A 13,306-nucleotide genomic window follows, 5' to 3' on the forward strand; every position below is an offset into this window, starting at 1 on the left:
AAACTCCAACGGCTCTTTTAAGAGCCACTTACACACAAACTGAGAGAGCAACAGAACTGAATCCATCCAATAATATAGAGTCACACTGTTGATCAGTGCAAAACCACATTTCAATTGATCTTGCAGTGAAAAAAATACTACTGGGAACATCCGTGGTTTGCTGAATCTGCTATAAAATGCGAAAGTTACTCCAACTACTGCTGACTGGACTCCCGCAAGAAAATTGAATTTCTAACAGCTTACAAAAACACTAGGGAGGTATAAAAAATATATAGCATGAGAAAACTCACACACACACACCTACCCCTAGTGTTCAAAGCCCTTCTTCATCCCTGTAATTAATGAGCAGCCATTTCTTTATCCTGTCTTTTTAAATGGATAATGTGTGGACACTGCTTGAGTGTGGACATGCACACTGTTCCACAATTTCACACCACACATTGAATTAAAATACATTTATTTATATACAAGCTCCTGGCTCGCCGGAAGTGACGCAATAGTTAATTTTTTTTTAACTTTATTGACGTAACTTTATCGATGGTTTTTACTTTATTGAAAAATTACATGCACTTCCCCTCAGTCAGGTCTCAGTCCTTCACACACTGTATCTTACAATTAATTTAGTCTTGAATATTGGGACGTTACAAAAATAAAATGTAAAATCAAATATTACAATGTGGACTTTTTAGTGCAGACAAAACATCTGCAAACTTTTAATGGAAACATAATTAAATGCAACTTTATTAAACTTAAAAAAAGAGCCCTTTATTACAGGGTGACGTGAAATTTCAAAATAAAGGTAGTTGGCCGTAGAAAAGGACGATACTTAAAGTCAGTCCACGAGCACAACAGTCCTGTGACTGCCAATAAAGATGCATCCTCTAGAAAGGTCAAATATAACTGGAAGCATAAAACATCTGATCTGCAAAAATTACACTAGATTAAAAAAACAAAGACTTCCTGGCAGGAACATCCAACCTGAACACCTCATCTCTGCTTGTTGAGTCACTGAATTCAATACTGTCTGCGACTAAACAAACCACCGGAGAAGAAAGAGTGGGCCACCGGAGAATTTTGGACTTTTGTATATAGTGTTTATGTAAGGTTTCATACATGGTTTCTACTGATTCATTTAAAGATGTGCAAGCAGACAGATGTCCGTCCTCCACAGAGCCTGGTCTGTTCCACGTTCCTGCCTGTTAATGGGAAGGTTTTCGTTGCCCCTGTACTCTACAGGGGAATTGTTGGGTCCATGTGTATTATAATTAAATAATGGAGTGTGGTATATACCTGGTCTGTGTCCTGAGATAACTTTTGTTATGATTTGACACTATAAATAACAGTGTATTGAATTGAATTAAGTAACAGTAGAAAACTCTGACTAGACGGACGTAACAGATGGCCAATCTGAATGCCAGCTGCTTCAAATTAAAGCTAAACTTATCACCATTTTTACAATGATCAAAATAAATGACTATATGAAATGTGAAAGGGCAGTTCATTTTGAAGAAATGAAAACTGTGAATTTAAAGACAAATCGTAAGATTGTGCCGCGTTTGATCAGCAGACACATTAGTGTGGATTAACAGTTTAATTTAATACCCTTTTAATATTCATTTTAGAGATCAATAATCATCTAAGCAACAATACATAAAACAGTTTTTTTACTTCCGTCAAGTCGGGGGCTTTTGTTCCGGGATATAGCTGGAAGCTACAGGAAGGACAGGTAACACAGTTGGATAGGACTGAGGAGAGGAAGCGTGTCTTCAGATCAAGTGTGTGGCTCTTAAAAGAGCCGTTGGGTTTTGTTCCGTCAGGTCGTCATCGCTTTAACCTCCGAAGCCGTACAGGGTGCGGCCCTGCCTCTTCAGAGCGTACACCACATCCATGGCGGTCACCGTCTTCCTCTTGGCGTGCTCGGTGTAGGTGACGGCATCACGGATCACGTTCTCCAGGAAGACCTTCAGCACACCGCGGGTCTCCTCGTAGATCAGACCGGAGATACGCTTCACTCCGCCGCGGCGAGCCAGACGGCGGATGGCGGGTTTGGTGATGCCCTGGATGTTATCACGGAGAACTTTCCGGTGACGCTTAGCGCCTCCTTTGCCGAGTCCTTTCCCGCCTTTTCCTCTGCCAGACATCGTGCTTCTCAGTGTGTTTGAACCGAATGAGTCGATGCTGTCCGACCGGCTGTATTTACATCTGAACTGCGGACGCGATAGAGGACATGTGTCGCGAGCTTCGGTGGGCGGTGCCAAAGTCTGCAGCCCTTCTCCCATTCTTTTCCTTTGTTCTTTCCTTTTTGCTTCTTCTTTCTTTCTTGGTGTCCTCGTGTCTTCCTGCCTCTTTAGTGTCCTTTCATATTTGTGAGGTTCACAGTGAAGCTTCAGAGACATGGCTGCAGATCCTGCCCAATAAAAACACGCTCAATTATTCAAAACTGAATAAATGTATCTTCAGACTTCACATTCTTCCCATTTTAGATTCCCATCTAAACAGAAATGATTGAAATGATGGAACAAATAATGTTTGACAAATCTATTTCTGCCTCCACATCCATCTCTGCTCCTCCACCTAAACACAAATGGACGCAGTTTCTTACACAGACGCTGATGAAAAAAAGGCTTTAAAAAAAAGGGCTTCATATTTTCATATTCATCCATATCAATAAATCATGCAGAAAGTAGTCCCCTACACTGTTGGAAAAGGGAGATGGAGAGTAGACATTACATGACCCTTAAAGACCCTTAAAATGATGATTTACGAATATAACAGTTAAAATGATGATTTACTAATATAACAGTTCAGTAAATGATGATTTACTAATATAACAGTTCAGTAAATGATGATTTACGAATATAACAGTTAAAATGATGATTTACTAATATAACAGTTCAGTAAAATGATGATTTACTAATATAACAGTTCAGTAAATGATGATTTACGAATATAACAGTTAAAATGATGATTTACTAATATAACAGTTAAATGATGATTTACTAATATAACAGTTCAGTAAATGATGATTTACTAATATAACAGTTAAAATGATGATTTACTAATATAACAGTTAAAATGATGATTTACTAATATAACAGTTCAGTAAAATGATGATTTACTAATATAACAGTTAAAATTATGATTTACTAATATAACAGTTCAGTAAAATTATGATTTACTAATATAACAGTTAAAATGATGATTTACTAATATAACAGTTCAGTAAATGATGATTTACTAATATAACAGTTCAGTAAAATGATGATTTACTAATATAACAGTTAAAATGATGATTTACTAATATAACAGTTCAGTAAATGATGATTTACTAATATAACAGTTCAGTAAAATGATGATTTACTAATATAACAGTTCAGTAAATGATGATTTACTAATATAACAGTTAAAATGATGATTTACTAATATAACAGTTAAAATGATGATTTACTAATATAACAGTTCAGTAAATGATGATTTACTAATATAACAGTTAAAATGATGATTTACTAATATAACAGTTCAGTAAAATGATGATTTACTAATATAACAGTTAAAATTATGATTTACTAATATAACAGTTCAGTAAAATGATGATTTACTAATATAACAGTTAAAATGATGATTTACTAATATAACAGTTCAGTAAATGATGATTTACTAATATAACAGTTAAAATGATGATTTACTAATATAACAGTTCAGTAAAATGATGATTTACTAATATTACAGTTCAGTAAAATGATGATTTACTAATATAACAGTTAAAAAGATGATTTACTAATATAACAGTTAAAATGATGATTTACTAATATAACATTTAAAATGATGATTTACTAATATAACAGTTAAAATGATGATTTACTAATATAACAGTTCAGTAAATTATGATTTACTAATATAACAGTTCAGTAAAATGATGATTTACTAATATAACAGTTCAGTAAAATGATGATTTACTAATATAACAGTTCAGTAAAATGATGATTTACTAATATTACAGTTCAGTAAAATGATGATTTACTAATATAACAGTTAAAATGATGATTCACTAATATAAGAGTTAAAATGATGATTTACTAATATAACAGTTCAGTAAAATGATGATTTACTAATATAACAGTTCAGCAAAATGATGATTTACTAATATAACAGTTAAAATGATGATTTACTAATATAACAGTTAAAATGATGATTTACTAATATAACAGTTAAAATGATGATTTACTAAAATAACAGTTAAAATGATGATTTACTAATATAACAGTTAAAATGATGATTTACTAATATAACAGTTCAGTAAATGATGATTTACTAATATAACAGTTAAAATGATGATTTACTAATATAACAGTTCTGTAAATGATGATTTACTAATATAACAGTTAAAATGATGATTTACTAATATAACAGTTAAAATGATGATTTACTAATATAACAGTTAAAATGATGATTTACTAATATAACAGTTCAGTAAAATGATGATTTACTAATATAACAGTTAAAATGATGATTTACAAATATATCAGTTAAAATGATGATTTACTAATATAACAGTTAAAATGATGATTTACTAATATAACAGTTCAGTAAAATGATGATTTACTAATATAACAGTTCAGTAAAATGATGATTTACTAATATAACAGTTAAAATGATGATTTACTAATATAACAGTTCAGTAAAATGATGATTTACTAATATAACAGTTCAGTAAAATGATGATTTACTAATATAACAGTTAAAATGATGATTTACTAATATAACAGTTCAGTAAATGATGATTTACTAATATAACAGTTAAAATGATGATTTACTAATATAACAGTTCAGTAAAATGATGATTTGTTTAGGACAAATACACAAGAAAGGTGAACACAGTTATTGATTCCATGTGCCGTACTCTTTGATTGTTATGATGAGCCTGTAAAAAGTTGTGATTTATGGCGGCAGGGTGTGAGTTGCAGAGGGGCAAAAACAACAACTTGTGTTTCTCCTTTACTGTCTTTATTCATGTGAACTGTTTGTGTCTTTGTGCTGCTGCAACAATTGCATTTCTCCTGTGAACATGAATAAAGCTTTATTTTAGTCCATCACACAAATATGATTGTAATGTAGCAGCTGCAGTTTGTGTGGAGAGCTGCTCTCTGGCTGGAGATCTTTGATTTCATGTGTGCCTGTGGATTTGAAAGATTTTCTTGATTATTCTGGTCAGCTGAGCTCATGACAGCAACTAAAATGAATATGCTTCACTGTTGGATTAAACATGTGGACTATGTATATACTAAATAGATATTTCATGAACTTTGTTTTTTTTCAGTGGGTTTAGAAAGTTTTATATTAAATGTCTTTTACACGCTGTGAAACAGAGGGATTTATAAAAACACATCTATGTTACAAACATTTAAATGTAAAATTCTATTATTTCAGGTTGATTTAGAGTTAGTATTCATAAGATGGGTTGCTAATGTTAAGTGTAAAATGAAGTGTTTATTTAAAGTGAGTGAACATCAAAGGACAAGAGCTCTCAGAGAACTGAGTGTGTGGCTCTTAAAAGAGCCTTTGTGTTGTTGGTCCAGCAGCAGTTTTACTTGGAGCTGGTGTACTTGGTCACGGCCTTGGTGCCCTCAGACACGGCGTGCTTGGCCAGCTCCCCGGGCAGCAGCAGGCGGACGGCGGTCTGGATCTCCCTGGAAGTGATGGTGGAGCGCTTGTTGTAGTGAGCCAGACGGGAGGCCTCACCGGCGATGCGCTCAAAGATGTCACTCACGAAGGAGTTCATGATGCCCATGGCCTTGGAGGAGATGCCGGTGTCGGGGTGGACCTGCTTCAGCACCTTGTACACGTAGATGGCGTAGCTCTCCTTCCTGCTCTTTCGCCTCTTCTTGCCGCCCTTCCCGGCGGTCTTTGTCACGGCTTTCTTGGAGCCCTTCTTGGGCGCAGGCTTTGTTGTATCAGGCATGATTGGGTTGTCCTGGAAAGACTCTCTGCTGCTCTGCTGATGCTGTCTTTATACGCTCCTATATGCAAATGTCAGTGTGCTGTTGCGCGTCCCGGATTGGCTTAGCTGTTTGACCGACATTGAGCATGCACGCGCGGCCGGAACGTCGGTCACATCAAAGCCCAGAGAAACTGAGATTTCAACACACACAGAGGGAGAGAGACTTGATTCTGTGCTCAGGACCACTTTACTCCACTCGATCTTTACACAGGAAGCAGTTAGTAGCTTCTATGTTCTCAACATCGAGTACAGGGCCTTTAATAATAATACACTTCACATTAAGGACATCAGGACATACACCAAGAAGAAAATGACATAACTAGCTAAAATCATTCTCTAGTTTTTGCTAATATATATAAATGTGATTGTTTCAGTTTTTATATCATTTGAATTCAAATTTATATGTGAATGATTTATTTCAAATGTCATTTGATGTATTTGATGTGATTGATGTTTTGTCTCTGTCTCTTTAGAAAACTATATTGACTTTTAGTTTCATTCAAGGGAATCGAAATATTTTTAGTTTCATTCAAGGGAATCGAAATATTTCAATATTTACAAAAATACACACGCACACGCACGCGCGCGCACACACACACACACACACACACACACACACACACACACACACACACACACACACACACACACACACACACACTGTATTGATTGTAGAACTAAATATAACCAGCTGTTAAAATGAAAGTTATTACAAACTGTAGAGGTCAGCTGCAGGAGAATGAGAAGGATTTTATTTTGACGGTTATTCCCGGAAGTGACGTTTGATATTTCCCGATCACCGGAAGCAGTGAGCGGAGAGAAGCCGTTAGTTGAATCCAAATAACGGCAGAAAAACCGATGGTTGTTTGTTCATCAGAAATGGACATACACCGGAAACAGCTGGAGGTGGTTATCAAACCGGAAACGAAGCTGCGAGGAGGTTTGTTTTCGTTCTACTGCTCTGCTAATGATGCTAAGCTAACGTCAGCTATAGCACTCAGCCTGTTAGCCGCAGCTAGCGCCTGAAGTTTCATTCAGAGTCTTTACTGTTAATGATTTGATGTGTTCATGAGTGTAAGGAGCAGTAAAAGCAGCTGTGGATGTTTCCACTTCAAGTCTTCAGGAGCTGTGAAAGATCCACGTAAAGTGGACTCCCACTCATGTTACACCACTCTCTCACTTCAGGAGAACACGTCCTGCATTCAGATACTACTTGGTAGATGAATCTTTAATAATACACTGTAGAAGTTGCAGGAAAATGGAGACAGACAACTTCTATCTTCGACTACATTAAAACAGTTAATAAGGAAACTCAAACCCCTAACCTGCTCCGTTGCTAAGAGACACACTGGCACTCTAAAGGGACCATGTCTGTGACTGTGTCAGTGGAAAAGGAAAGAAAAGGCACACATAATTCTGTTCATATATCTAAAGATGATGGTGAATTATGAGCTTTTCCATTTGCATGAAAGCACAGGCACCTAAGGGCGCACTCACACTGTCCATCCGTACCGTGCCCCGTGCTTTGGGGTACTTGTCCCCCCCTCCCTCTCCCCCCGCGGCCCAGGCCCGTTTGTACTCACACTACCTGGGCCTCGGCGAAAGGCTTCTTGCTGTCCATACGTCATCACGCCTTAACACGTCACACGCATTGATTGACGTCATGGCGATGCGTGGCTTTGTTTACAAATCTTTCCATAGACCTCTGAGTTTTTGTGCGTCTTGTCGACTGTTTTTGAATATTTTCATCGACCAAATCTGCAGTAAACACTCCACCTCCCCATCACACCAACGTGAACCTTTCGCCGCCATTGTTTCAAATGTCTGCCCATGGTCGGTCCTTCTTTTTTCTATGTCCCAACAGGCGCACAGGAAATGATGTCAGAACCACCGTAGGCCTCATGCTCGTACACGTGCGCACGCTCGTGCTTGTACATGTGTAAATGTGCTTTAAAAAAGCCCAGCTCTCTCAAACGGGCCGTGGCCGGCAACCGTACTGCAACTAGGCGCGGTACGGTTGCACTCACACTGGTCAAAGGAACTAGACTTTAGCCGTGAAATGTGCTTGGGCACGGTACGGATGGACAGTATGAGTGCGCCCTAAATTACCATGGAGATTCTCTTTATTCTGTGCTGTTAGCCTGGTCCGGACCACAAATGTGGCATGTTATGAAACGTAAGACAAAGGAGACCCTGACCCACTGTTGAGCGACTCCAGCCTGTCACTGTCACTAACAAATACTTTTTGACAGTGATTTGCGACGTCAACTCACGTACAAGTCAAACGAGTCACCTTAAATGTCTAATTGATGTCAAACTCTTTGTTTTCATCATCTTTTTTGAACCACATACAAGTGCTCATAAAACAGTCAGAATGTCAACCAGATTATTTCAACTGCCACTATTCTGTTTTTCTCACTTGAAGAAAGAAATGAACCATTACCTGATGATCAAAACCCATTCAGAGTGACACCCTCTGGGCTACTTTTTTGTAATGGAGACACGCCGAGGGAGAGGACATTGGAGAGGGCGTGACCTGAAACTTTCCCAGTAGCCACAGCCAAAATGTGCTAATATTTCTATTTGGGATATACTGGTTAACTTCTTTCAGTGTGTTTATCAGCTAGGGGTGTAACGGTTCTGTACATACCTCGGTTTTAAAGTCAAGGTACTGTACAGGACGGTATATTCATAGTTAAGGAGGAAAATGAAAAGCATGTTTGTCAGAACGATCATATGTTTAATTAGTAAACAATGAAACACAGCAGTTAATCAGTTTTAGCTGTCAGTATGAAACAAACAAACAAAATGTATAAAAGAATACTGCTGCAATTCTCCAATAAAATACTGCAGCACAGCTTGTGTTTTTCACAGCAACAGTGACAGTAACACATGGATGGTGCCTTTTTAAATGTGTGTGCATGTTCATAATTATCTGGAATCTGAAATTATCCCACACTTGGGAATCATGTTGTTGTTCAGCATGTAGTTCGCTCTCTGTATGTTAGCCATCAATACACATCATGATCCACACAGCCGCACTTGTGGGGTTGCGGGCCGTCCTGTGCTGTGGCTCTGCCTGCCTGCCGCTGCTTGTTACTCTCACTCGCTGGCTGCTATTGCGCTTGTTCGAGCCCTGCCGGACGCTAAGCGGTCTGTGGGGAACTCTGCCTTTAAGTTTTAACAAGACTTTACATTTGCTATATTAACGCTAGGTATGCCATATTTATGGACCACGGTCCACCTCTGTACCCATCCAGAAGTGCCTGTACTGTGACGGTTCGGTACGAATACGTGTATTACTGTTCTATAACAGTAATACAGAGTGTAACATAACAGATTACAGAACGACCATTGGTTGTAGAGCAACAACTTAAAATTCATACATCATCCAGAGTCCAATGTACACATAAGCACCAGCAAACACACACGTATTGCATGTAGCAGGATTTTTTTTAAATAACCAAAGCACTTCAACAAAAACCTTTATTTTGTGAAAAAATCAGTGATCAAAATTTGAGAACAATAACAATTGTGTCAGAAGACAAGATCTAAACCAGGTTTTCTTCTATAGGATTCAAAAATGAACAGGAAGTGTAGAGGCCTCAGCTTTGAATGACTTCAGCACATCTGCACCCACAGGACATCACTAGTTTCTCACACTGCTCTGGTTTGATCTTGGTCCATTCTTCTTCAGTCTCTTCCACAGTTCACTAACTGGAGTGGGTTTCTTAGACATTACTTCGTTGCCAAGGATTTACCAGAAATTCTCTATGGGGTTTAGATCTGGACTCCGGACATTTCATTGTTTCAATATTCTTAGCTTCAAGGAACTGCTTCACCTGTTTTACAGTGTGACAGGGGACATTGTCTTGCATGAAAATGCAGCTGATTGGGAGACAATTGCCGTTGAGGTATTGCATGTTGCTGAAGGAGGTTCACAAACATTTGCATTCACTCTGCCATGTAGCTGTACAAAAGGCCCAACTCCTGCTGCAGGAAACATCCCCCAAACCATGACACTTCCTCCTCCAAATGTAACTGACTTGGTTACACACTTTGGGTTCAATGTTTCCTCAGTCCTACGCCCAACATAATGTTAATAAAATGAATACATTGAACTCTTACTCTCATCAATGACTCTGGAACAGTTCTCAGCAAAAGGCAAGTCTAGCCTTTTTATTTTCTCGGCTGATGAGAGGTTTGGTCAGTGCAGAGTGGGCTTTCAGTCCAAAATGTCTTAAATGATGAGACACTGTGTTCAGGAGAGATCCTTACGCAAAACACACATGCCTTTTTATGAACAAGTTGGTGCGAAGCGATTGCTGTAGTTGGAGGATTTGGCGTTCATGATTTCCAAAAACCCCAAAAAGTGTTGACTCGTCAGACGACAGTGCAGTTTTCCATTTCATCCTATCATTTTTAAATGAGGATCAGGCCTAGAGAAGGTAGCAGTGTTTCTGGGTCTGGTTTATGTCCAGTTTCCTCTTTGCTTCCCCAAGTGACAGTTGTAACTCTAACATGCAGAGAGAAACTGTGTCCACGGACAATGGTTTTTGGAAGTGTTCCTGAGCCTATGAAGTTATGTCCACTACACAATGACTAACATCCAATATTATTCCTTGGGGTAGCAATAAATGTTTCTATTCTTAATTTGCAAACAGTATTGTAAAGATCACATTAATGCTCACAAAATGGCTGTCTGTTTGTGTTTTCAGCTTTACCATCAGATGTCCAGAAAGTGATTGTTGGTGAAGAACATCAGCAGGAGTGGAGCTCCAGTCTGGACCAGGATGACTCAGAGCCCCGAAACATTAAAGAGGAACAGGAGGAACTCTGGATCAGTCAGGAGGGAGATCAGCTTCAAGGTCTGGAGGAGACTGATATCAAGATCCCATTCTCTTTTGTCTATTTGAAGAGTAAAGAAGTTGATGGGGAGAAACCTCAGTCCTCACAGCTTCATCAAAGACAAACTCAACAGATAAAAACTGATGGAGAGGACTGTGGAGGACCAGAACCAGCCAGAAACTCGGATCCAGATACACATTTACGACCAGATACTGATGACAAGACTGCAGAGTCTTCTGAAGCTGAGACTGATGACAGTGATGATTGGAATGAGACCAGAGAACCTCAGTCAGGTTTAAATGCTCTGAATAAATGTGAAGCTCCTTCCAGGGATTCAAAATGTAGAGCTGTAGAGAAAAATTGTATCTGCTCTGAGTGTGGGAAAGGATTTGGCCGCAAGGGACATCTGAAGATACACATGATAACTCATACAGGAGAGAAACCTTTCAGTTGCTCACTGTGTGGTAAAAATTTCAGTCACGGTGACGTTCTGAAGAGACACCTCAGAACTCATACAGGAGAAAAGCCATTTCACTGCTCAGAGTGTGAAAAAAGTTTTTGTCAGAAGGGACATCTACAGAGACACTCTCGAACTCATACAGGAGAGAAACCATTCAGTTGCTCAGCGTGTGGTAAAAGTTTCAGTCAAAGGGAAGATCTGAAGAGACACTCAAGGACTCATGTCGGAGAGAAACCATTCAATTGCTCAGTGTGCGGTAAAAGTTTCAGTCAAAGTGGAGATCTGAAGAGACACACAAGAACTCATCAAGGAGAGAAACAAATCAGCTGCTCAGAGTGACGGGAACGAGCTGTGTAAATGAGGAGAGGGATTTTCTTCAGGAAGCCAGTACAGAGAAGCTAATACAGTATAAATCTGATCTCTTTTCCTTGTTCTTCTCAGCACATGAGCTGCAACATTCTGGATCAGTTGAAGGTTCTTAGGGCGCACTCACACTGTCCTTCCGCACCGCGCCCCGGGCTTTAGGGTACTTGTCCCCCCTCCCTCTCCCCCCGCGCCCCAGGCCCGTTTGTACACACACTGCCTGGGCCTTGCGCAAATGCTTCTTGCTGTCCAAACGTCATCACGCCGTAAGACATCACACGCATTGATTGACGTCATCGCGATGTGCGCTTCGTTTACAAATCTTTCCATAGACCTCTGAGTTTTTGTGCGTCTTGTCGACTGTTTTTAAATATTTTCATCGACCAAATCTGCAGTAAACACTCCACCTCCGCATCACACCAACGTGAACCTTTCACCGCCATTGTTGTTGTCCGCGCATGGTCCGTCCTTCTATTTTCTATGTCCGAACAGGCGCACATAAATGACGTCACAATCGCCGTAGGCGTCGTGCTCGTACATGTGCAAACGCGCTCTACAAAAGCCCACCTCTCCCACCTCTGGACGGCCCGCTGGCCGCAGTTATGCACAGAGCGGGTGCACTCACACTGGTCAAACGCACTAGGCTTGACCCGAAAAAACGGTTTTGGGCGCGGAAGGACAGTGTGAGTGCGCCCTTAACTGATTTATTGGAACAGCATGATAATAAGGAGTAACAATAATCCAGACTAAGAGTAGTAAATTAACTGTGGATGATGGAGGAGTTACGAGTTCACAATACGATTTTCATGAATATGATATTTTTTACGAGTGCATATTTCCTTTCTTTCTAAAAGGGAAACTAACCTGAACCTGAGATCTCTGCACATTGTTTCCCCAGAGTCAGAGCTAAACATGGAGAAGTAGCATTCAGTTCAGATATCTGGAACCAACTTCCAGAAAACAGAAAACTTTTAAATCAAGATTGAAGACTTTTCTGTTTGCTGCTGCCTTTCAGTAAACAAAACATTCTATTGCATCTTTACTAACCGCCAGAGGCGGTGTGTAAAGCACTGGATATCTCCACCTCACGCATGCGCATTTCGGGTACCTAATACCAACATAGTCACCTGTGACCCACACACACACATGACACAGAGAAGGCTATATCTTCCGGTGTTGTAACAGGATCTGTTCCTTTTCATCTTCTCACTGCACTTGTACTGTGTTACACTTTGTACTGAGAAAAAGTAGGAAACTTTGTTTGCAGTTGGTTGCATGCAGCCTCGTGCTGACAGTCGGAGCCGCAGGCAACCTGTCCTCCAGAGGCTGTGGCCAGCTGAAAATCTAGGACCAGACATGTAGGGAGTCAGGTTTGTGTGTCGGTGTTTGTTGGTGAAGGTAGTGTGTTCGCTTCTGCTCCCAGCACTTGCTGGCCTCATTGCTCTCTATGTTTGGTGTGTTTATTGTTGGTGTGTTAGCCGTTGCTTGGTTACTTTTGTGTATCTTACTGGGGAGTTAGTCTTCTCGTTCCTGCTCCTAGCACTTGTTCCCTCAACACTACACACAATAGTAATTAGTTTATTGGCCGTTAGCTTTGTTTATTTATTTATTTATTTATTTGTACCTTACCGGTGACA

At 39.4% G+C, this 13,306-nt stretch overlaps 2 protein-coding genes across 2 annotated transcripts; both read right to left on the bottom strand.

Moving 5' to 3' along the window:
• Nucleotides 1-1,829: 1,829 nt before the first annotated feature.
• Nucleotides 1,830-2,141, bottom strand: LOC310962931 (histone H4; the record flags this gene model as incomplete). The annotated part of the gene is made up of 1 exon (XM_083935544.1): nt 1,830-2,141. One exon carries the CDS (start codon nt 2,139-2,141, stop codon nt 1,830-1,832), a length of 312 nt encoding a protein of 103 aa, XP_083791670.1.
• Nucleotides 2,142-5,584: 3,443 nt separating this feature from the next.
• On the bottom strand, nt 5,585-5,959 carry LOC310962930 (histone H2B-like; the record flags this gene model as incomplete). The annotated part of the gene is made up of 1 exon (XM_083935543.1): nt 5,585-5,959. The coding sequence occupies one exon, from the start codon at nt 5,957-5,959 to the stop codon at nt 5,585-5,587; it is 375 nt and encodes a 124-aa protein (XP_083791669.1).
• Nucleotides 5,960-13,306: the final 7,347 nt, after the last annotated feature.

The sequence above is a fragment of the Echiichthys vipera genome (genome assembly GCF_963691815.1).
Source record: "Echiichthys vipera genome assembly, chromosome: 20".
Classification (NCBI taxonomy): domain Eukaryota; kingdom Metazoa; phylum Chordata; class Actinopteri; order Perciformes; family Trachinidae; genus Echiichthys; species Echiichthys vipera.